Here is a 24,428-nt window from a genome sequence, read left to right as displayed (position 1 = left end):
CATGGCGCTCATTTATATGGGGATATTATGTATAAAGAAAGAAAAAACAAACAAGCAACAAAAGCAAACAATGTGTTCAAAAGCAAATAAACAATTTGTTTTCCTCTAAAACTCCCCGAATCTAAAGTCCCAGAATATTAAAGTCCCACACTTGAGACAAAAACACACTTCAGATCAAAAACTCGCACGCTCCAAAACTCGCTCACAATACAATATAAAAGTACTTAGCTTGCAGAGTTTGTTGCTTCTGCTTCTGGCTCCTGTGTAGCCCTATTACTACTACCCCAGTAGTCACAGCATCTCTACTACTAATACCCCAGTAATCACAGCATCTCTACTACTAATACCCCAGAAGTCACAGCAGCCCTATTACTACTACCCCAGTAGTCACATTGACCCAACATCTTCAGTAGACTAGACTTAGAAAAAAAAGAAAAAATTATCTTCCAGTAATAGCACCTCATCTGTCCACGGGTCACATCTGGTATTGCAGCTTGGCTCCAGTGAAGTAAATGAGGCAAACCTGCAATAACACACACGACCTGTGGGCAGGTATGCCGCTATTTTTGGGGAGAAAAATAGACATTTTCTAAATTTGAACAACCCCTTTGTCAGCAAGCTCCTCCCCATGTGATAGACCGTCCTTTATTCTTGCTAAGAAGTCTGAAGGGTGGAGCTGAGTGAAAAGGGTGGGGCTTAGTAAGAAGGGCGGGGCTCAGAGTGCCTTCCCTGGTCCAGTTGCAGAGTTTCTGAGCCAGAGAGGAACCAGCTGAGGCCACTCCCCCTTCATAAGATAATTGTTTCAGGTGCTTTAGTATTGGAGGGGAGGTAAGATAGGGGTGTGTGGGATATAATGGAAGCCCCTGGATCAATAAGTTACGTTTCCTAAGAGCTATGTTCTCCCCAATGCATAATGTAATTTTGTTCGTATTTTTTACCATTTTTGCTCACTTTTCTTCTAAAGATTGCAATAAAGGAATGATACAAAGTAAAGTCCAATCTGTTGCATATTTTCAAACTTCTCGGTTATTCTGATGGTCTGATCTCACTAACGTCTTTCCTTTGTTATTCCGGGGGAGGGGGGCACTTTACTGTAATGTTGCGTATTCTTCAATAATAAATGTGTACACCGCTGCCTGGTGAGGTGCTAAAACACATCCCAACCGCGGACGCTTCCTGCATTCCCTGCGCTGAATTATTGATGGCAGACTTGTCCCTTGTCATACCTGGCTGCTGCCACTTGGTGGCACTGTTGCTCCAGCTCAGCCCTGGCCTCTGTGCAGCACGATTGGTGTTAATTCTGCAATGTTTTGTCTATTTCCTCGGTGAGATCTGTGAATATTATTGTACGGGGAGCAGCAGAATATTGTGGCGGGGGCATACACTTCACCGTATTATTAGTTCTCATTTTTACCTGTAATTCTCTCCATAGTGTGCGGTCTGAGGGAGTCTGGAGGAATGTGCGTTTACTACTTGACTTTGTATTTCATGAGAATTTCCACGTAAAATCTGGAAATCTTCAGCGACTCAAGTCCTTGAATTGTCCCCTTACATCCCACTGTTACAGCTTACATTCTCCACTATCACTACTTCTGGAAAAGCTGGGTGGTAACCAGTGATAAATGATGGCTCGCGGTTCACAGATGTGTGATTGAGGCCTGGGGCTGTTCAGTTACTTTACAGGTCTTCACTACTTGAGTGCCCCCAACGTGACTACAGGTCTCGCTCATCCTTCTGTGTGGTTGGGGGTCTCTAGCCACTTCATAGGTTATACACGGACCAGTCTCTGCTACAGCCTGGCACTGCAGTCACCTCCAAGCCAATAACATCCAATGACTTGCCCAGCTGGTCATACATGTACATTCCAGCACTGCAGTGTCTTATATACAATTTATATGTGTGCAATTGCAACCCCACTGCAGACATTCAGTCTACACCTGTACAGGTCAGTTTTATCTTCACACAGGGCACATGAGAGTGTCTCCCTCACAGAGGGCACAGGAGAGTGTCTCCCTCACACAGGGCACTGGAGAGCGTCTCCCTCACACAGGGCACAGGCCAGCACCCCTTCACACAGGGCACAGGAGAGTGTCTCCCTCACACAGGGCACAGGAGAGTGTCTCCCTCACACAGGGCACAGGAGAGTGTCTCCCTCACACAGGGCACAGGAGAGTGTCTCCCTCACACAGGGCACAGGAGAGTGTCTCCCTCACACAGGGCACAGGAGAGTGTCTCCCTCACACAGGGCACAGGAGAGTGTCTCCCTCACACAGGGCACAGGAGAGTGTCTCCCTCACACAGGGCACAGGAGAGTGTCTCCCTCACACAGGGCACAGGAGAGTGTCTCCCTCACACAGGGCACAGGAGAGTGTCTCCCTCACACAGGGCACAGGAGAGTGTCTCCCTCACACAGGGCACAGGCCAGCACCCCTTCACACAGGGCACTGGAGAGCGTCTCCCTCACGCAGGGCACTGGAGAGCGTCTCCCTCACGCAGGGCGCCGGAGGGGGTCCCCCTCACGCAGGGCGCCGGAGGGGGTCTCCCTCACGCAGGGCGCCGGAGGGGGTCTCCCTCACGCAGGGCGCCGGAGGGGGTCTCCCTCACGCAGGGCGCCGGAGGGGGTCTCCCTCACGCAGGGCGCCGGAGGGGGTCTCCCTCACGCAGGGCGCCGGAGGGGGTCTCCCTCACGCAGGGCGCCGGAGGGGGTCTCCCTCACGCAGGGCGCCGGAGGGGGTCTCCCTCACGCAGGGCAGTAATGATGAAGCCATCTCTCTACTGTGTTTCTCCCGTCCTGCATTGTCCAGCCATCTCTCTGCCGTCTGGTCGCTCGCTCAAGGTTCCAGGTGCAGTAATATATGGCAGAGGTGACACTTCTGCACTGGATGAGATATCTCTACGGCCATAGGAATCGCTCTGAATCCAGACGCCATAAATAGTTGTAAGAGGAAGAAATGTCTGCTGGGGTGGAAGGCAAAGTAAGGTCACAGGACAGACGCAGCAACCGGGGGTCCTTGACCATCAGTAATAGGAAGGGGGGAAAGAATGAGAGGATGAAGATGGTGGAGAGGGGATGAGTGGGAGAGAATGAATGTGTAGATGGAGAGAAGGATAAGAGGATGAAGATGGTGGAGAGGGGATGAGAAGAGGATGGAGAGAAGGATGAGAGGATGAAGATGGTGGAGAGGGGATGAGAAGAGGATGGAGGGGGGTGACCGGGTGGAGATGATGGAGAGAAAGATGAAGATTGTGAAGGATTGTGGGGATGAGAAGGAGATGGAGAAGCGGAGAGAAGGATGAGAGGATGAAGAATGAGGAGAGGATGGAGAAGGATGAAGTTGCTGAAGCGAGGATGAGAAGAGAATGGAGAAGGGATGAGGTGGGGGAGAGGATGGAGAGGGGAAGATAGTGTTGTTGTGTCCTGGTGTGGTTGGTTAGTGGAGATTAAACAGCAGATCTTTGTTTTTCATCATAGGGTGGACAAGGTCCCCTCATCCTGTACTGCAGACCGGACACTCCTCACATCTAGTCTTGTCAGTCTAAATACATAATTTAAAACTTGATGATTATTCTTATTTTTTGGCCAAAATGAAATGGTGGTAACATCCAGGACCGTGTTAACAAATCCATGTGCTCTGCTGTGGTGCATTGTGGGACATCCAAAGCTGAATTTACCACCTCACAGATGGCGCAGCCTTGGGTTTAGGTTATGATTCATCATCCACAGTAGTCACATCCAGAGCTGCATTCAGTAATCCACTGCCCCCTGCTGGTGTGGGTGAAGCGCTGTCTCACTGATAGTTGGGGGGGGGTTTACAGGAGAAGGGTCAGTGTCAGGGCTGTGTACACACTCAGGACATCTCTGTCATTGCTCTGTGTCTTCTAGGTACGTCCGGATTGTGGGAACCCATAACACCGTCAACAAAGTCTTCCATCTGGTGGCCTTCGAGTGCATGTTCACCCACAAGACCTTCACCCTTGAGCAAGGCCTGATGGGTATGATAATAAGTAATAACAGGGGGTGGGCTGCAGTGTGAAGCATGGTGGGGGGGACAGGGGGTGATCTGTAGTGGAGAGCATAGAGGAGGGATGGGGGGTGGTCTGTAGTGGAGAGCATGGTGGGGGAATGGGAGGTGATCTGTAGTGGAGACCATGGCGGAGGGATGGGAGGTGATCTGTAGTGGAGACCATGGCGGAGGGATGGGAGGTGATCTGTAGTGGAGAGCATGGTGGGGGAAGACGGGGGTGATCTGTAGTGGAGAACATGGTGGAGGAATGGGAGGTGATCTGTAGTGGAGACCATGGCGGAGGGATGGGAGGTGATCTGTAGTGGAGAGCATGGTGGGGGAAGACGGGGGTGATCTGTAGTGGAGAACATGGTGGAGGAATGGGAGGTGATCTGTAGTGGAGACCATGGTGGGGGGATAGGGGGTGATCTGTAGTGGAGAGCATGGTGGGGGAATGGGGGTGATCTGTAGTGGAGACCATGGTGGGGGGATGGGGGGTGATCTGTAGTGGAGAACATGGCGGAGGGATGGGAGGTGATCTGTAGTGGAGAACATGGCGGAGGGATGGGAGGTGATCTGTAGTGGAGAGCATGGTGGGGGAAGACGGGGGTGATCTGTAGTGGAGAACATGGCGGAGGGATGGGAGGTGATCTGTAGTGGAGAGCATGGTGGGGGAAGACGGGGGTGATCTGTAGTGGAGAGCTTGGCGAAGGGATGGAGGTGATCTGTAGTGGAGAGCATGGTGGAGCGACAGAGGGGGCTGCAGTGTGGAGCATGGTGGAGGGATGGGTGTGAGCCCCCATGTATTACAATGTGCTTCCGCCATCACCCTGATTACCTCTATGTCCTTTAGTCCCTTCAGAGAACGTCGCCACCATTGCGGAGTGTGCCAGCGTGATCGAAGGTGTGAGCCGCAGCCGCAACGCTCTGCTGAATGGAGACACAAAGAATTACGACTGGGACTCAGGGTACACCTGCCACCAGCTGGGGAGCGGAGCCATTGTCGTCCAGCTGGCCCAACCCTATATGATTGGCTCAATCAGGTAGGGTCTACAGAGCATCTCACTGCTGTACAATGAGGGCTGCAGAGCATCCCACTGCTGTGTTATGAAGGCTGCAGAGCATTTCACTGCTGTGCTATGAGGGCTGCAGAGCATTTCACTGCTGTGCTATGTGGGCTGCAGAGCATCTCACTGCTTTCTGCTTCTATAGCAACAGGTCTGCAGAACATCACTGCCTTCTGTTGTACATTTCTAAACACTGAAGTAAAATGTATTAAACTATAATCATAATATGTACTGTTATGTATTTGCGGCAATGTACAGGCTATTACAGGTCCTAGGCTTTTTTTTTTTTAGGAATGTTGAGTGTATTACACGTTATTATAGTTTATTACATTATAGGCGGGGTTTATAAATGTACAGTATATTACATACTGTTCATTTATAAACACTGCACTGTAATGTAATAATAATGTGTAATGTAGTGTACACTTATATACACCGCCCTATAATGTAATAATAATCATGTGTATTGTAGTGTACACTTGTGCCCTATAATGTAATAATAATCATGTGTATTGTAGTGTACACTTGTGCCCTATAATATAATAATAATCATGTGTATTGTAGTGTACACTTGTGCCCTATAATATAATAATAATCATGTGTATTGTAGTGTACACTTGTATACACCACCCTATAATGTAATAATAATCATGTGTAATCTAGTGTACATTTATATACACCGCCCTGTAATGTAATCTATAATGATATGTAATATACTGTACACTTATACACACTGCCCTGTAATGTAATCTATAATGATGTGTAATATACTGTACACTTATACACACTGCCCTGTAATGTAATCTATAATGATGTGTAATATACTGTACATTTATATGCACCACCCTAAAATGTAATATATTATGATGTGCAATGTACTGTACACTTATATACACCACACTGTAATGTAATCTATAATAATGTGTAATATACCGTACACTTATACACACCACCCTGTAATGTAATCTATGTGTAATATACTGTACATGTATACACACTTACCTATAATGTAATCTATATTGATGTGTAATATACTGTACACTCATACACACTTCCCTATAATGTTTAATATACTGTACACTTGTACACACTTCCCTATAATGTGTAATATACTGTACACTTGTACACACTTCCCTATAATGTGTAATATACTGTACACTTGTACACACTTCCCTGTAACACAGTAGTAATAATGATATGTAATATGGTGCACGTATATAAGGAGCCGCCTATAACATGATGACCTCTTATACCATATAATAAGGATATAATAACCTATAACCAGCGTCCTATTATAATGATGAGCGCCTGTCATGTGACTCCGGTGGCCGCGCACATCTGCCGCACCAGCAGAAAAGGTTACGCTATTCCTCCAATCTCCTTGTGCGGGAGATTTAGTGCGGGACGTGTCCATTATCCTCAGCTGAGCGGCTGGCGCACAATTTAGGAGCGCGGCTCGCGGACATCAAGCACTTAGAGGAAGCTTCTCCCCGGGATAAGTGGCCACATAAAACGCGCTCAGTCTCTGCTCCGCTCTCCGCCGCTCCCGGTGATAAAAGTGTGATTGTAATGAATGTAAATAGCGGGATTTATATCGCACTTGTACTTTATAGCTCAGTGTTGTGGAACGTTTCAGCTTCCCAGAGATAATGGCAGCGGCCTCAGAGCACAGAGCAGCCCCCTCCCTGGACACTATACACCGCCGCTACCAGATGAAACCCATACTGATGTATACTTACATAGGACTGCAGGTCATATCTACTACATTATCTGTAAGAACAGCCCAGATAGTGGACACCCTTGGTGATGGTGGATTGGAAGGATTTCCCCTTGACATCTAGGTGGAGCGCAGGAGAGAACCCCAGGATTCTGGGCTGCTTGTATACAGACATAGAACCGTGAACTCTCCAGTTTCTTTATTGAATCATACAGACCAGACCCCAAAATCTACACTGACCCCAGACCACGCCTCAAAATCAATTAGAGACCAGACCCAAAATATATACAGACACCAGACCACGAAATCTACTCCTTACCCCCAAATCAATAGACTCCAGACCAGATACCAGAACCAATACAGGATACATGACATCAGGAGTCGGCTTTGGTCACACCTTAGGCGCCTCTGCCGGCCAGCAAGCTGTGGTGTCCCTGTGAGGAGGAGAGGGGGCTGCTCATAGGCCCAGATCACATGACCACAACACTTATGTCCTACCAGGGTAACTGATGATTGTACTGACATTATAGAATACATGTTTGTTCTTCATCAGACATCTCCACTTACCAGAGTGCAGAATAGTGAGTGCAGCTCTGGATGTGACTGTAGAATAACATATCATGTAACAGCAGAATAGTGAGTGCAGCTCTGGAGGATATACCATGATGTAATAACAGAATAGTGAGTGCAGCTCTGGAGGTGACTGAGAGATAAGACATGATGTAACAGCAGCAGAATAGTGAAAGCAGCTGTGGATGATGAGACCTGATGTAACAGCAGAATAGTGAATGCAGCTCCAGAGGTGCTGGAGTATAAATGAGTTGATGAAGTTGCTGTGTAGTGTGTGGAGTAGAGCGCCCCCCGCCTTACATCCCTCTTTAGGCTCCTCTGCTCTGCAGCCAGTCATTGTAATTGACATTAATTGGTGGTCTCATTAGCCCGTCCAGAGACTGCGCCGCTGTGTAAACAAGAGGGGGTACGGGGGGCGCTCGCCTCTGCTGCATCCTGATGCATATGGATAGGTTCTGTCTCTGTACGTTCCGGCTTGTTATATAATAGAAGCCCCCACACTCCTGGAGACGCGTAGTTGAGCGGATTCTGTACAGTGACGTCTCTGGAGACCGCGCAGACACTGCAGGAACTAATCTGATTTATCTAGTTTTATTTTTCATTCCATTATTTTTATTTATCCAGTATTCTTATAGATTCTGTTATATTGGACCCTAGAGGAGCCGAATTATCAGACAGTCATAGGAAGCAATGGGACTGTCACCCATAAGGGCTGAAGACTCCCAGAAACAAATATAGGAGTATGTTACAGGAGATATGGTGATATATAATAGGGGGAGGGGGGATGTGGGTATATAACAGGAGATATGGTGATATATACGCACATCCCCCCTCCCCCCATTATATATCACCATATCTCCTGTTATATACGCACATCCCCCCTCCGCCCATTATATAACAGGAGATATGGTGATATATAATGGGGGGAGGGGGTATGTGCGTATATAACAGAAGATATGGTGATATATAATAGGGGGAGGGGGGATGTGGGTATATAACAGGAGATATGGTGATATATAATAGGGGGGGAGGGAATGTGGGTATATAACAGGAGATATGGTGATATATAATGGGGGAGGGGGGATGTGCGTATATAACAGGAGATATGGTGATATATAATAGGGGGAGGGGGGATGTGGGTATATAACAGGAGATATGGTGATATATAATGGGGGGAGGGGGGATGTAAGTATATAACAGAAGATATGGTGATAAATAATGGGGGGAGGGGGGATGTGAGTATATAACAGGAGATATGGTGATATATAATAGGGGGAGGGGGGATGTGGGTATATAACAGAAGATATGGTGATAAATAATGGGGGGGTGGATGTGAGTATATAACAGGAGATATGGTGATATGTAATAGGGGGGAGGGAATGTGGGTATATACCAGGAGATATGGTGATATATAATAGGGGGGGGAGGGAATGTGGGTATATAACAGAAGATATGGTGATATATAATAGGGGGGAGGGAATGTGGGTATATAACAGGGCAATGTGGTGATATATAAGGGGGATGTTTTGATATAATGGGGGGAGGGGGATGTCTTGTTATAATGGGGATATGGATGATCATATAGCATGGGGAAGTAATGATATAATGGGGGAGATGTGGTGATAAAACGGGGGGAGAATGGGGGAATGTAACGGGGGTGATGTGGTGATATAATAGGGAGGTATCATGAAATAATGGGGAATGGGGTGATTTAACCAGGGGGAGGATGGGGGAATGTAATGGGGGTGATGCAATATAACGTGGGGGCATGTCGTAATATAGTGGGGGGTGTCGTGATATAATATTAGGATCAGGTGATGTAACGGGGGAATGGGGTGGTGTAACTGGGGGGTGATATAACGGGGGGTGGTGATGTAACAGGGAGAATGGGGGGATATAAGGGGAGATGTGGTGATGTAACTGGGGGGGGGAATGGGGTTATGTAACAGTGTATATGTGGAGTTGCGTCCTGCTCGTGAACCTTCGCTTGTACTGGATGTATTGTGAAGGATTAGAGATGGCAGCGTGGTAACCAGCCCTTCTGTGTAGCGCACGCTCCTGAATATTCATTGAGATGACTGGCGGAGACTTGGCCGGGGTGAAGCTCACACAAAATATATTCACATTGCTCGCTAACCACATCGCTCCCTGCAGACCTCCACATCTCACCTTGTATACACTAAAACAACAAAAACATGAATTGTACAATTATCGACAACATCCTGCGCCGGATGAGCCCCGCCAATACCGCCGGTCGCTGGGCTGCCTGCGCGTGAATAAAACAGTGATAGATGCCGCGAGCCCAGTAACTAGAGATGTAAGAACCTCCATCTGAACCCAGACTCCTCTGCATTTGATTACCAGTGGCTGAAGAAGTTAGAGTCCTGGAAAACATGGATACAGCCTATGGCACTAGTCACCAGCAGGAGGCGCCAGCGTCCATTGTGAGACACCTTTTTATCCATTTGCTCCACTCTTGCAGTGCACGTGGCCCATAGAGTCTTTGAAGAATTACTGAACGCCCATAAGGAATCGCACATTTTGTGGTCAGGATTCCCGGCGTTTCCCCAGTTGGCTCTTGAGCCGCCGTCAGTGCTGCGCCGTGCTGTTGCCTTTAATGTGTGATCAGAGCCTGGGCCGAGCGCTATACAGAACGGCTTTAATGCTACTTGGCAGCCGTGTCACCGGTGCGGTCAGACGCACCGTTTCCTTCTAATCATACGATATGAAGCTGCGTCCTCGCCACTTCTAAAGCCGAAGCTCCGTGCAGCGCATCTGTTGGTTTCGTTTCCCCTCCATCTTTCCTTTGAAGACCTGAGTCTGAAGCCGCACAGTGGATGTGATGATCAAAGGAATCCCAGTGACGGGACTGATTAGCCGGAGAGTCATTTACATATTATCCCGTTCTCGTTTTCACGCCTTGTTACCGTCTTCAAGTCTGGATGACGTCAGTAAAGAGTTTTGGATGTGATAAGAACAGATGGGACTGATAGGGCAGAATCACAATGGCGGAAGATAAAAACATAACGCCAATATTTGTATGAAGAAGTGTTACTGGGCAGCGCAGAGTGTTCCAGCCTAATATATGTGTGTACAGATGATACAGGATCCATAGAGCAATAGGGCCCTAAAGTTACATGGTTTTGGAGTGAGTCCCAGCAGAGTTCAGGTGGTGATGGTTGTGTTACTGCTGGTGTTGGAGGTGCTGTAGGTAGTGGAGGCAGTGCTGGTGTTAAAGGTAGTAGAGCTGGTGTTATAAGTGGTAGAGAATGGTGGTGGTAGAGGTGGTGTTTTAGTTAGTTTAAGTAGTGCCGTTGTTACTGGTAATGGTGGTGGTGGTGCCAATGTTATAGATGGTGCCGGTTCTGTTGGCAGTGGAGGTGGTGTCTGTGTTTTTGGTGGAGGAGGTGGTGCTGAGGTTCTGGATAGTGGAGTGGAGGTTGTGCCAGTGTTGAGGTGTGGTCTGTGTTATTGGTGGAGGAGGGGGTGATGCCAGTTTTATTGGTGGAGGTGGTGATGCCAGTTGTTTTGGTGGAGGTGTTGAGGTGGGCTCAGTGTTATTGGTGGAGGTGATGCCGGTGGTTTTGGTGGAGTAGGTGGGCTCGGTGTTATTGGTGGAGGAGGTGGTACAAGTGTTGAGGTGGGCTCGGTGTTATTGATGGAGGAGGTAGCAGTGGTCTTGGTGGAGAAGGTGGTGCCAGTGGTTTTGGTGGAGGTGGGCTCGGTGTTATTGGTGGAGGTGGTGCCAGTGTTGAGGTGGGCTTGGTGTTATTGGTGGAGGTAGTGCCAGTGTTGAGGTGGGCGCGGTGTTATTGGTGGAGGAGGTGGTGCCAGTGGTTTTGGTAGAGGTAGTGCCTGTGTTGAGGTGGGCTCGGTGTTATTGGTGGAGGAAGTGGTGTCAGTGGTTTTGGTAGAGGTAGTGCCAGTGTTGAGGTGGGCTCGGTGTTATTGGTGGAGGAGGTGGTGCCAGTGGTTTTGGTGGAGGTAGTGCCAGTGGTTTTGGTGGAGGTAGTGCCAGTGGTTTTGGTGGAGGTAGTGCCAGTGTTGAGGTGGGCTCGGTGTTATTGGTGGAGGAGGTGGTGCCAGTGGTTTTGGTGAAGGTAGTGCCAGTGGTTTTGGTGAAGGTAGTGCCAGTGTTGAGGTGGGCTTAGTGTTATTGGTGGAGGCGGTGGTGCCAGTGTTATTGGGGGTGGAGGTGGTGCCGATATTATAAGGGGGGGGGGGGGGGGGGGGGAGTCTTTTAATAATGGTGCCTCCTAAAACACTAAAGAGTGGTTGTGCCTAGATGTGTGTGCAGGGAGCAGCCCCGGCCCCTGTCCTCTGTGTCCTGTTACCCTCCTCGGGCCTGAACGTCTGCATAAACTTGAAGAGACTGAAGGGTTATATGGCAGATCTCTGGAGCTCCCAGTCCTGTATTTGACATCAGAAGTTAAACTTGGAGAGTAAAAAAATATGAATAATTTCTTGTAAAAGTTTTGACCACTCGGAGAAAGGATCACCACCACACGCATACAATCGATGTCGCCTCCGGGGTTACTTAAGAAATCTGTAAGAAAAATCTCTCATCATCAATTTTCAATAATTTACTTGCGACAGTCAGATCCGCTGATGCCATATCGAGCTCCCCAGGAATAGCGTCCTGCTCACATATACCGAATCTGTGATTATACAGCGCCAAATAGCCAAACAGAATCTATTATATTGGGATGATAATATGTGATCTAAAGTGATACAATCTCTGTGTGATATACTATATACACCTAGGCATGTCCTAAAGGCCCACTAATCTGTATCCACTTTTATTTATTAGGCTATTGCTGTGGGATTGTGATGACCGGAGTTACAGCTACTACATTGAGGTGTCTACGAACCAGCAGCAGTGGACGATGGTGGCCGATCGCACCAAGGTTCCCTGCAGGTGAGTGTAAACCAGAGACTGACTTTTTATTATCACAATTGACTGAACACAGGTTTTTTCTTCTTGGTGCAATACCAGCATTAGCCTGCAGGTGTCACCCTTGCAGTGGCGTTGTATAGAAGTAACCATGAACATTGTATTCCCAGCTCCGATAGGTGAGGTCCCCACTTCTGCGCCCCCCTTTATTTCAATTCCTTCTTCTCCACTGTTGAGGAGGAATCTGCAATGCTTTCTTATAAACTTCTTGCCATTGATTACAATGGTAAAACAGGAGGCTCTGGTATTTATAGCATTCCCTTTAAGAAGATATCAGACCCAGCGCTCTGCATCCCCATAAAAACACTTAGCAGCCATAGCACCAACAGCCTGAATGTAGTTATTAGAGGAGTTCCCCTTTAAGGTGGCCAAGACGTGGAGGTCTTCATTGTCTACCTGTGGTGCTGGGGTGATACTGAGTAGACAGAGCAGTTAGTGTTGTCATAGGGACACAGACCACATGTAAAGTTATAATGCCGCCTCTACATTATACTTTTTTTAAAAGTATTTGATCCAGTTTAATGATTTCCTCCCGTTAGCGGTTGCGCTGTCAGGTGACGCGCTCGGCCTTTTCGCCTCTTGTAGGTCTCCTATGTGTCATGTACCTCTCACAGCTCGTAGCCCGGTTGCCCAGACAGTACTTAGCCCTTATTAGACAGTGTCTAATTCCAGCCCCGGCTGATAAAGGTTACACCGGATGTGATGGACTCGGCTGATGCCGCCTGTCAAGCCGCGGGACGTCGCGGAGCCTTGTTATTCGCCTCCTGTCTGGATCTACTGTAACCGGCCTCCACATGATCGGCTCCTGGACAGCCCGTCCTGTCCTGCGCCTCTCACCCTCCGCAGAAGCCGTCACAACGTTTATTATCGTCTCTTCTCTACCGCCTTAATAGAAGCCAATTAGCGTCCTGCGCCAATGTCATTGTCATCCCTTTAAATGCCGAGCCGAGATTTATTCCTCGCCTTCACCTGTGATGACAATAAAGGAAACGTCTTCTTTTTCTTCTTCTTAAAGGGCAAACGCTGATAATATATTTTTTTTCCTAGCCGTTGCCGTCTCCCATATCACATTGATGTCTGTTATAAAAACGAGTCGTCTGAGCTGTAAATAGCGAGCGGACGGTAATTACACTTGACCGCTCAGCCGGCTAACCTTTCCTTTTGTAGCAAATAACAACCTCCATTGTAGCGCATAATGGCGGAGAAGTAGTGGGATAAATATCGCCGCTCTGATCTCCGGCTAAAGATCTCCAGCTCCAGTGATCGGAACTTGCGTCCTACGCGTGGACACAGTCCACCATCATACCCCAATGTATAGAGGCTGTCTAACTTGTAAAGGATTTTCTAGACTAGATGCAATTGTCACAAACTCTCAGCTATGAGAATTATTAGGTATAAACAGGTTTTCATTGACAGCATGCAGAGATATTTAAAATGGTGATTTTCCTATGGAGTATGCACCAGATACTCATACACTGACTAGTGGGGGTCCCAGGGCTTTGGTCACCTATAATCACTTTACCACAACCACAGTGTTTCCCTACAGAAGAGAGTGACATGGAGGCAGATTATAAGGACCTGTGCCCCTCATCATAATGCTGCCCTATGGGATGATATCTGCAGATATCAATAATAGTTAGAATGGTTACATGACATTCGCATCACTGACTGTAATGAGATGAGACCACGGGCACGGCAGGGACGACTCCACTGCTCATCCTGACTGAGAGATAGCGGTAGGGCGAGATACCGAGACACCACCGCATCCTGCTGCTAAATAAAGAAATTCTAATTATAAAGTTTAATTAACTTCATTATATTCTGCTGCAGATTAAATGAATATAAAATATTCACAATCACCTCTCACTGTACAATATAGAATCCTGATGCCAGCTTGTATTATAACTTATACACTTGTAATATAGAGTGTGGAAGGAAGGTTACCTGTAATATGCAGTGTAATACTATAATACAGTCCGTATGTGCAAGTATATAACTGCTATAATACTGCTCATATATCCAAGAATATAACTACTATAATACAGCTCCTATATACAGGAATATAACCACTATAATACTGCTCCTATATACAGGAATATAACTACTATAATACTGCTCCTATATACAAGAATATTACTACTATAATCCAACAAGGGAGACAAAGAAGCTTGCACTCACCAAAAACCGCTGCGGTATAAGTCCGTTTTATTTCGTCTTGATAGACACGAGTGGGGAGGGGAATTGAAAGCAGGGGCGTCCAGTGGCTACAGCCATTTCACGTGACTAATCACGCCTCTTCTGGCCTGGGGATGAAGGCCACAAGAGGCATGATTAGTCACGTGAAATGGCTGTAGCCACTGGACGCCCCTGCTTTCAATTCCCCTCCCCACTCGTGTCTATCAAGACGAAATAAAACAGACTTATACCGCAGCGGATTTTGGTGAGTGCAAGCTTCTTTGTCTCCCTTGTTGGATTATCTATACACTTTGTTATAGCTTTGCACCCCTATGCTGCATACCGTAAGCCTACTATCCTCACCGTACATGTCCTAGCTCGTGGGTACACATAACATGACATTGGACTTTGGTGCAAACTCAGATCGTCTCCCTTAGTTGGATTACTACTATAATACTGCTATATACAAGAATATAACTAGTATAATACTGCTCCTATATACAAGAATATAACCACTATAATACTGCTTCTATATACAGGAATATAATTACTATAATACTGCTCCTATATACAAGAATATAACCACTATAATACTGTTCCCTATATACAGGAATATAACTACTATAATACTGCTCCTATATACAGGAATATAACTACTATAATACTGCCCCCTATATACAAGAATATAACTACTATAATACTGCTCCTATATACAGGAATATAACTACTATAATACTGCTCCTATATACAAGAATATAACCACTATAATACTGCTTCTATATACAAGAATATAACTACTATAATACTGCTCCTATATACAGGAATATAACTACTATAATATGGTGTAGAGAGGATGACGACCGGCACTAGCTGATATTGGGAACACTCAATCAGGACGTATGGGACAGGAGATTGTCCTTACCACTGAGTCGCGGTGCAGAGACAAAGCAAAGGAGAGCAAATGTCGATGTAAAGAAATAGTCTCGCACTCACCAACTTCACAGATGCAGGTGGTTTATTGCAGACACATCGGAGCTGGTGCAGCGGGGAGAGGGAAGGTGGAAAAGCAGGTGCGTTCACCAAGGCAGGTGAACGCACCTGCCTTTCCACCTTCCCTCTCCCCGCTGCACCAGCTCCGATGTGTCTGCAATAAACCACCTGCATCTGTGAAGTTGGTGAGTGCGAGACTCTATTTCTTTACATCGACATAACTACTATAATACTGCTCCTATATACAGGAATATAACTACTATAATACTGCTCCTATATACAGGAATATAACTACTATAATACTGCCTCCTATATACAAGAATATAACTACTATAATACTGCTCCTATATACAGTAATATAACTACTATAATACTGCTCCTATATTCAACAATATAATTACTATAATACTGCCCACTATGTAGAATAATACAGCTACTATAATACTGTCCCCCTCTGGAGGTGAGTGTATATGATGGATGGAGATGGTGGTTTAGTTCTGGGCTGTATATTCCCGCCTGTTGATTTGGGGCTCACTCTTGCGGTTCTCTGCTCGGTGCGGTTATTATTAGGCGGTTATATAATGCTGTGTATAGTGAGGCTTTTGTTCTAGTACACTGTGTCTCTGTACTATAGGGTTTCAGGGCCTGTTGTGCGGTCATCTATGTTGGTGTCAGGTACGCGCAGTGAGTATGCGGTGGGTGACGGTACAATGGCATGGTTGATATTGAGCCTTGTATATTGGATGTGAGATGCTTTGCATATTGTCTGTCCGCAGCTCATTGTCTGTCATCCTCTTTTCAGTCGGCATAGAAAAGCAGCGAGCATCTTTTGCGCAGCGCGCCCCTCTCACCCGCTCTCCGCCTGCTTCTCTTCGTCAGTCTCCATTACTATTGTTCTCTGTCTCCTCGAGTGCGGCAGGAGAGTCTGACCGTCTGTAGCTTCTTCTCCACTTTCGGTATTATGTGGTAATGAGGACGCACTTTTTATATTCGCTCTCACACAGTGGGCGCTAGGTGGTCTGTCTCTGTTCAAGTGCTGTAGAATTAGTGCATAGAAAATTTATGTTTTTCCTCCCAGGACTTGTATCTGCCTCGTAAATACTTAACTAACTTCTCCTGAGATACATTATGTCCTATGTACTCCACTCACACCCAGAGCTGCACTCGCCATTCTTCTTTCTGCTACAGAAACTTTACAGCTTTACTGAGATCTTACCCCTAACACTTGGGGTACAGGATAATGACACTAGGGTGCAGGATAAGGACACACTGAATCTTGGTGTGCAGGAAAATGACACTTGGGGTACAGGATAATGACACGCTGAATCTTGGGGTACAGGATAATGAAATGATGACATTTGACACAAAGATAGCTTAGCAATGTATCGAGGTGGTCCTATCCTTTGTCCCCCAGCAGATGAGCAGTGTATCGGGGGTGGTCCCATCCTTTGTCCCCCAGTAGATGATCATTGTATTGGGGGGGTGGTCCCATCCTTTGTCCCCCAGCAGATGAGCAGTGTATCAGGGGTGGTCCCATCCTTTGTCCCCCAGTAGATGAGCAGTGTATCGGGGGATGGTCCCATCCTTTGTCCCCCAGTAGATGAACAGTGTATCGGGGGTGGTCCCATCCTTTGTCCCCCCAGTAGATGAGCAGTGTATCGGGGGGTGGTCCCATCCTTTGTTCCCCAGTAGATGAGCAGTGTATCGGGGGTGGTCCCATCCTTTGTCCCCCAGTAGATTAGCAGTGTATCAGGGGGTGGTCCCATCCTTTGTCCCCCAGCAGATGAGCAGTGTATCAGGGGTGGTCCCATCCTTTGTTCCCCAGCAGATGAGCAGTGTATCGGGGGATGGTCCTATCCTTTGTTCCCCAGTAGATGATCATTGTATTGGGGGGGTGGTCCCATCCTTTGTCCCCCAGCAGATAAGCAGTGTATCAGGGGTGGTCCCATCCTTTGTCCCCCAGTAGATGAGCACTGTATCAGGGGTGGTCCCATCCTTTGTCCCCCCAGTAGATGAGCAGTGTATCTGGGGTGGTCATATCCTTTGTCCCCCAGCAGATGAGCAGTGTATTGGGGGGTGGTCCCATCCTTTGTCCCCCAGTAGATGAGCAGTGTATCGGGGGTGGTCCCATCCTTTGTCCCCCAGTAGATGAGCAGTGTATCAGGGGTGGTCCCATCCTTTGTCCCCAGCAGATGAGCAGTGTATCGGGGATGGTCATATCCTTTGTTCCCCAGCAGATGAGCAGTGTATCGGGGATGGTCCCATCCTTTGTTCCCCAGTAGATGAGCAGTGTATCGGGGGATGGTCCCATCCGTTGTTCCCCAGTAGATGAGCAGTGTATTGAGGGGTGGTCCCATCCTTTGTCCCCCAGTAGATGAGCAGTGTATCGGGGGTGGTCCCCTCCTTTGTCCCCCTAGTAGATGAACAGTGTATCGGGGGTGGTCCCATCCTTTGTCCCCCAGTAGATGAGCAGTGTATCGGGGGTGGTCCCATCCTTTGTCCCCCAGCAGATGAGCAGTGTATCGGGGGGGTGGTCTCATCCTTTGTCCCCCAGTAGATGAGCAGTGTATTAGGGGGGTGGTCCCATCCTTTGTCCCCCAGTAGATGAGCAGTGTATTAGGGGTGGTCCCATCCTTTGTCCCCCAGTAGATGAGCAGTGTATCAGGGGGGTGGTCCCATCCTTTGTCCCCCAGTAGATGAGCAGTGTATTAGGGGTGGTCCCATCCTTTGTCACCCAGTAGATGAGCAGTGTATCAGGGGTGGTCCCATCCTTTGTCCCCCAGTAGATGATCAGTGTATCAGAGGTGGTCCCATCCTTTGTCCCCCAGCAGATGGGCAGTGTATCTGGGGTGGTCATATCCTTTGTCCCCCAGTAGATGATCAGTGTATCGGGGGTGGTCCCATCCTTTGTCCCCCAGCAGATGAGCAGTGTATCGGGGGTTGGTCCCATCCTTTGTCCCCCAGTAGATGAGCAGTGTATTAGGGGTGGTCCCATCCTTTGTCCCCCAGTAGATGAGCAGTGTATCGGGGGTGGTCCCATCCTTTGTCCCCCTAGTAGATGAACAGTGTATCGGGGGTGGTCCCATCCTTTGTCCCCCAGTAGATGAGCAGTGTATCGGGGGTGGTCCCATCCTTTGTCCCCCAGCAGATGAGCAGTGTATCGGGGGTGGTCATATCCTTTGTCCCCCAGCAGATGAGCAGTGTATCGGGGGGGTGGTCTCATCCTTTGTCCCCCAGTAGATGAGCAGTGTATTAGGGGGGTGGTCCCATCCTTTGTCCCCCAGTAGATGAGCAGTGTATTAGGGGTGGTCCCATCCTTTGTCCCCCAGTAGATGAGCAGTGTATCAGGGGGGTGGTCCCATCCTTTGTCCCCCAGTAGATGAGCAGTGTATTAGGGGTGGTCCCATCCTTTGTCCCCCAGTAGATGAGCAGTGTATCAGGGGGGTGGTCCCATCCTTTGTCCCCCAGTAGATGAGCAGTGTATTAGGGGTGGTCCCATCCTTTGTCCCCCAGTAGATGAGCAGTGTATCAGGGGGGTGGTCCCATCCTTTGTCCCCCAGTAGATGATCAGTGTATCAGAGGTGGTCCCATCCTTTGTCCCCCAGCAGATGAGCAGTGTATTAGGGGTGGTCCCATCCTTTGTCCCCCAGTAGATGAGCAGTGTATCAGGGGGGTGGTCCCATCCTTTGTCCCCCAGTAGATGATCAGTGTATCAGAGGTGGTCCCATCCTTTGTCCCCCAGCAGATGAGCAGTGTATTAGTGGTGGTCCCATCCTTTGTCACCCAGTAGATGAGCAGTGTATCAGGGGTGGTCCCATCCTTTGTCCCCCAGTAGATGATCAGTGTATCAGAGGTGGTCCCATCCTTTGTCCCCCAGCAGATGAGCAGTGTATCGGGGGGTGGTCCCATCCTTTGTCCCCCAGCAGATGGGCAGTGTATCTGGGGTGGTCATATCCTTTGTCCCCCAGTAGATGATCAGTGTATCGGGGGTGGTCCCATCCTTTGTCCCCCAGCAGATGAGCAGTGTATCGGGGGGTGGTCCCATCCTTTGTCCCCCAGTAGATGAGCAGTGTATTAGGGGTGGTCCCATCCTTTGTCCCCCAGTAGATGAGCAGTGTATCAGGGGTAGTCCCATCCTTTGTCCCCCAGCAGATGTGCAGTGTATCGGGGGGTGGTCCCATCCTTTGTCCCATCCTTTGTCCCCCAGTAGATGAGCAGTTTATCAGGGGTGGTCCCATCCTTTGTCCCCCAGCAGATGAGCAGTGTATTGGGGGGTGGTCCCATCCTTTGTCTCCCAGCAGATAAGCAGTGTATCGGGGGGTGATCTCATCATAGTGGATGAGCTGGATTCACCACATGTATAATGTTGGGTCATTTATCTCATCCTCCAGTCACATCTAAAGCTGCGCTGACAGCTTCCTATCGGCTCCAGCCCTAATGCATTGTGGGTGGTATAGACACAGGTACAGACATTGTACAAGCACTGATCCTGAAGAGTGCAGCTCTAGATGTGACTGGAGTATAATCCTTATTCCTAGTGGTGAGCTGTATAAACCACAGACATCCACATCAGCCCCCTAACCGCTGCTTTATCTTACAGGTCGTGGCAGACAATCACGTTTGATCGACAACCGACGTGTTTCATCAGGATCGTAGGAACCCACAACACGGCAAACGAGGTAAGACCCCCCAAACCAGCATCATACAGACCACGTGACTTTCAGGGCGTAGTGTGACAGCACAGTATAGCGCCTCCCGCAGAATGTTCTGCAATCACTGACGTAGCATGTGGCACCCTGCGGAGGCCTCAGCCGCTGTCACTATTGATTACACGTTGATCAGTTGTATCACAATGTATCACTCTGATAATACACATAGACGCGGCGGTGACCGAGCGCCCTGCGCCGCCTCCCGACTCCACTAATATGGGAGAAATAGCGACTCATTTACCCAGCCATCTATTTTATTATTGGAGATTGGCCACCATAATGACTACAATCTGTATGGTAATATCCAGATGTGAGATGCAAATAATTACAGCCGGTGGTCCAGACGGCTTCCGCACTTAAAGGGCCGGTAATCGCTTTATAGAAGGACAAAGAAGAATCTTGTGTAGATTTGTGTTTTTCTGTTTTTATCTTGGAGGATTTTTCAGTCACAGGTTGAAAATGGTGAATGTCCTGATCCTGATTCATTATATTCCAGTGTCTGATCTCCTGAGTTCTAACTGCTGATCCCCCCCCCCCCCCCCCAATCAATTGTGAGAAAGGGAACCCGACTTTCCTTGCTGAAAGGATGATTGGATGTGGTGCCGTGTACTCGACCGCTTCATTCATTCTCTCTGGGGCTGTAGAGGTAGCAGATCATTGTACTCATAGAGAACAATAGGAGTGTGTGTCGGCGCTCCACACTATTTAGTGGGCAGGTCAGACCCCATTTTTGCAGTCACTGGGGTCCCAGAGTTCGGACCCCATGTCATCAGACACTTGGCTCCCATTCTGTGGATAGAGGATACATTTTTATCCCCTAAGTGAAAATTCTGTTTAGACACATACAAATGGACACTAAGCTCAGCTGAGCATGCACGTGTTTTCAGTGGAAAAAGTGGGGTAAGCTGTTGCCTCACCTCTCTACCCCTCCAGACTCCATTGCCCCCTTTCCTCCAGACTCCACTGCCCCACTCCTCCCATAAGACTCCTCCTGCCCCCCCCTCTCTAGGCTACTCCTGCCCCCCTCTCCTCCCTCTAGACTCCTCCTGTCCTCCCGCCTCCCACTAGACTCCTCCTGTCCCCCCTCCCACTAGACTCCTCCTGTCCCCCCTCCCACTAGACTCCTCCTGTCCCCCCTCCTCCCTCTAGACTCCTCCTGCCCCCTCATCTCCCTCTAGACTCCTCCTGACCCCCCTTCTCCCTCTAGACCTCTTCTGACCCCCCTCCTCCCTCTAGACTCCTCCTGACCCCCCTTCCTCCCTATAGACTCCTGATCCCCTCTCCCTCTAGACTCCTGTCCTCCCTCTCCTCCCTCTCCTCCCTCTAGACTCCTCCTGTCCTCCCCCTCCTCCCTGTAGACTCCTCCTGTGCCCCCCTCCTCCCTCCAGACTCCTCTGTTCTGTGCCTGGCCAGACATGTATCTATAGTATGATGTGACTAGAGCTTCTCGCTGTGATTGCCAGGAGAAGCAGAGGTAGGAGCTTCTGTGGGGCCGCAGACGCATCACAGCTAATATGGATATCTACAGCCCCACAAGGGATCGTACCCAGCTTCCCAGAGCCCTGATAGTCAGATCTGCTTAGTAATGGTATAATATATTTTCACTGTATCAATATCAGTCCATTCTGGGGTAGTGCTTATTGTTTGTCACCCAGGAGCGGATACAGACTGATTTTGCTTTTGGTTGCAGGTTTTCCACTGCGTTCACTTTGAGTGCCCGGCACAGACCATCAGCCACAAGGAGGAGAGCGGGGAGGAGAGTTCATCGGGGGAGCAGACGGTTTCCATAACGCTGCGGACCCCCGGCACCAGCTCACTACACTTAGGGACGGACCAGAGCAGCCGGGGCCATGTGCACTGAGACCCCGGCGGCCGCACATCTATCAGCGTCATGTTTGTCATCTCATTGTAACCCTGACTCCGCTCCCAAGGACACCGCCATCTCCAATGAATTCGTAAAGATCCCGGGAGAGAAGAAAATTGCAGTTCAATCTTCATCAGGACTCTTATTAGCGCCTATCCCAGCACCCCGGCCCAACCGGTAGCCGGTAATTGACCAGATTGCTGTTGAGAGTGGGCACTGCCACCCCCGCGGACCGCCGCTAATTGAGAGATGTATTAGTTTCTGGCCTGTGAAGTCGGATGAGACTCTTGCGATCACCTCCTCCCCCCTCCTCCTACAATTTTACCAGCCGCCAACGTGGTGTACAGAAGCCTCAGAACACCCACAGAGCCGGCGGCAGCGGATATAAATAGCATCTGACTCCACGGAGCACAAACTTGTCCCCATGCACCGAATACAAGCCGCAGCCGGAGAGCTGATAAACCTGCCAGCTGATATGTATAGACTGTCAGGAGTCCAGGACCACCGCGCTATAGGAGGCCACCTGTCATATAACCGCCATCTTGGATCCAAATTGGGGGGTGTAGGCTGACCTGGTATACATGAAGGAGGGCAGTGGGTACGCCCGTAGTGTTGGCTGTCTGCCCGCCGCCTCCTTGGATACAGGAGACCAGTAGGTGCACCTTAAGTGTCAGCTGCCATCTTGGATCCAGAATGGGGATGTAGAGTACTTGGAATATGTAGAGGAGGCCAATGTCAGCTGCCATCTTATATTAGAGGGGTGTAGGCAGACCCGAGATACATATTGGAGGCCAGTGGGTGCACCTGTAGTGTTGGTTGCCGCTTGGATGGCATAGACTGACCCAGTGTACGTATAGGAGGCCGATGTTTGTTTTTGCACTAAACCTTATATTGCTGCACAGCAGAGCCGACCGACACACTAACCTTGTGCTCCAGAACGCTATGAAGAAAAATTCCTGCTAATCCTGTATGTGGGGAAACTGGGTGACAGCTATAGGCACTATTATAGCAGCACAAGGGCAGTCACCCAGCTTTCCCAGATGCCTGTCTCTGCTCCGGAGTCCATCTGATATGTTATTGGGAGCTGAACTGGTGGCCATATTGGTTGTCACCCATTATTGGGGGAGGATTCTGACGTAAATGGTGTAGTAGTAACAACCATGTTCCATGTGCTCCTCTAGGGCGTGTCCAGCTGATAGGGGGCGTGGTTATAGTCAAGACCCACCCCCCTGGGACCGAAATCTTGTGCTAGAGTTCAGGAACATCCATTGATATAGAGGAAGTGTATGAGCATATGCATCAGTGCACAGGCCCCTGACAACGGCAATGGCTGCATTAACAGTATGAGCAGCCTGTCCATGAACCAGGAGGATCTGGATGAGCACTGCAACAGATCCCTTACAAATAGAGGAAGCAATGATGTGTGGAAGAAGGTAGACAAGACCTGTCATACTTCATGAACCAGGTGCCTCAGGATGAGCCATACTACCCATCCCTTTATAGTAGAAGAGTCCTGCATTGCAAGAATAAGCTTTGTATTTCAATCATGAGCCAGGAATCTCAGACTGAACAGATCTACTGGTTCTTTCAACAAGGAAAAATAATCGGTCTCCCATTCTGTTCATAAACCGGGAAGCTCAGACTGAGCAATACAACATGTCCCTCCAGAATAGCAGAATGCTGCAGCTGGGTGTATTACGATTTCATTCATGAACCAGGAGGAACAGGATGAACAGAGTTACTATTCCCTCCAGGAAAGTAGAGTGCTGCTGTGCAGGGGAACAGCATAGGTCTGACATTGTGTTCATGAAGCAGGAGGCTCTGTATGAGCATAGTTGTAGCTGCTGCAGAGAGACCTAGGAACAAATGAATGTAAACGGTTAATGATGATAATCAGTGACAGAGCTGAGTCTGGGGTCCGGGGGCCCCGGCTCTCACTGTATATAGAAGCTGTTTGCTTTGTGTTACCTCTCAGTTGTATATGATGTAAGTTATATTGTTATATCGTGTTACCTTATAAAAGAAACTTTCTATGTTGCGTCTCTGTGTCAAAATCTGAAATAGAAGAGCATGGTCTGGGGGGCATCACCCCTAACATCAGAGAGACCGGGGAGATGTATGGGCGATCCCCCCCCCCCCCCCCCCCCCACACACACACACACTGATGGCAGCCATGACACTGCCCCGTGTCTTACTGTGACGGTAGTGCTGCCATTCTAGTCATAAACCAGTAAGCTCAAGATGAGCCTGGAGGTGCCACAGAGTGGTATTATGGGAGGACACCCAATATAGTCACATGATCAGACCCCCTCATCTCAGGTTTTGCTAGGATCACAGTGACAGACTATCACGGTACCTGAGCGGACCCCCCCCCCCCC

The 24,428-nt window shown here is 48.6% G+C and overlaps 1 protein-coding gene across 1 annotated transcript in view; it reads left to right on the top strand.

Annotated features, from left to right (window-relative positions):
* The window catches only part of BTBD9 (BTB domain containing 9), a 73,184-nt gene extending 49,096 nt beyond the window's left edge, over nt 1–24,088 (top strand). The window contains exons 7-11 of the mRNA XM_069954922.1: nt 3,884–3,993; nt 4,858–5,047; nt 12,169–12,276; nt 20,078–20,156; nt 21,877–24,088. Of these exons, the coding sequence (XP_069811023.1) occupies nt 3,884–3,993; nt 4,858–5,047; nt 12,169–12,276; nt 20,078–20,156; nt 21,877–22,047 (658 nt within the window). The 3' untranslated portion in view covers nt 22,048–24,088. The remainder of the gene's footprint in view (nt 1–3,883; nt 3,994–4,857; nt 5,048–12,168; nt 12,277–20,077; nt 20,157–21,876) is intronic.
* Nucleotides 24,089–24,428: the final 340 nt, after the last annotated feature.

The sequence above is a fragment of the Dendropsophus ebraccatus genome, chromosome 15, assembly GCF_027789765.1.
Source record: "Dendropsophus ebraccatus isolate aDenEbr1 chromosome 15, aDenEbr1.pat, whole genome shotgun sequence".
Lineage (NCBI taxonomy): Eukaryota > Metazoa > Chordata > Amphibia > Anura > Hylidae > Dendropsophus > Dendropsophus ebraccatus.
This window is presented reverse-complemented; position numbering and strand designations above follow the sequence as displayed.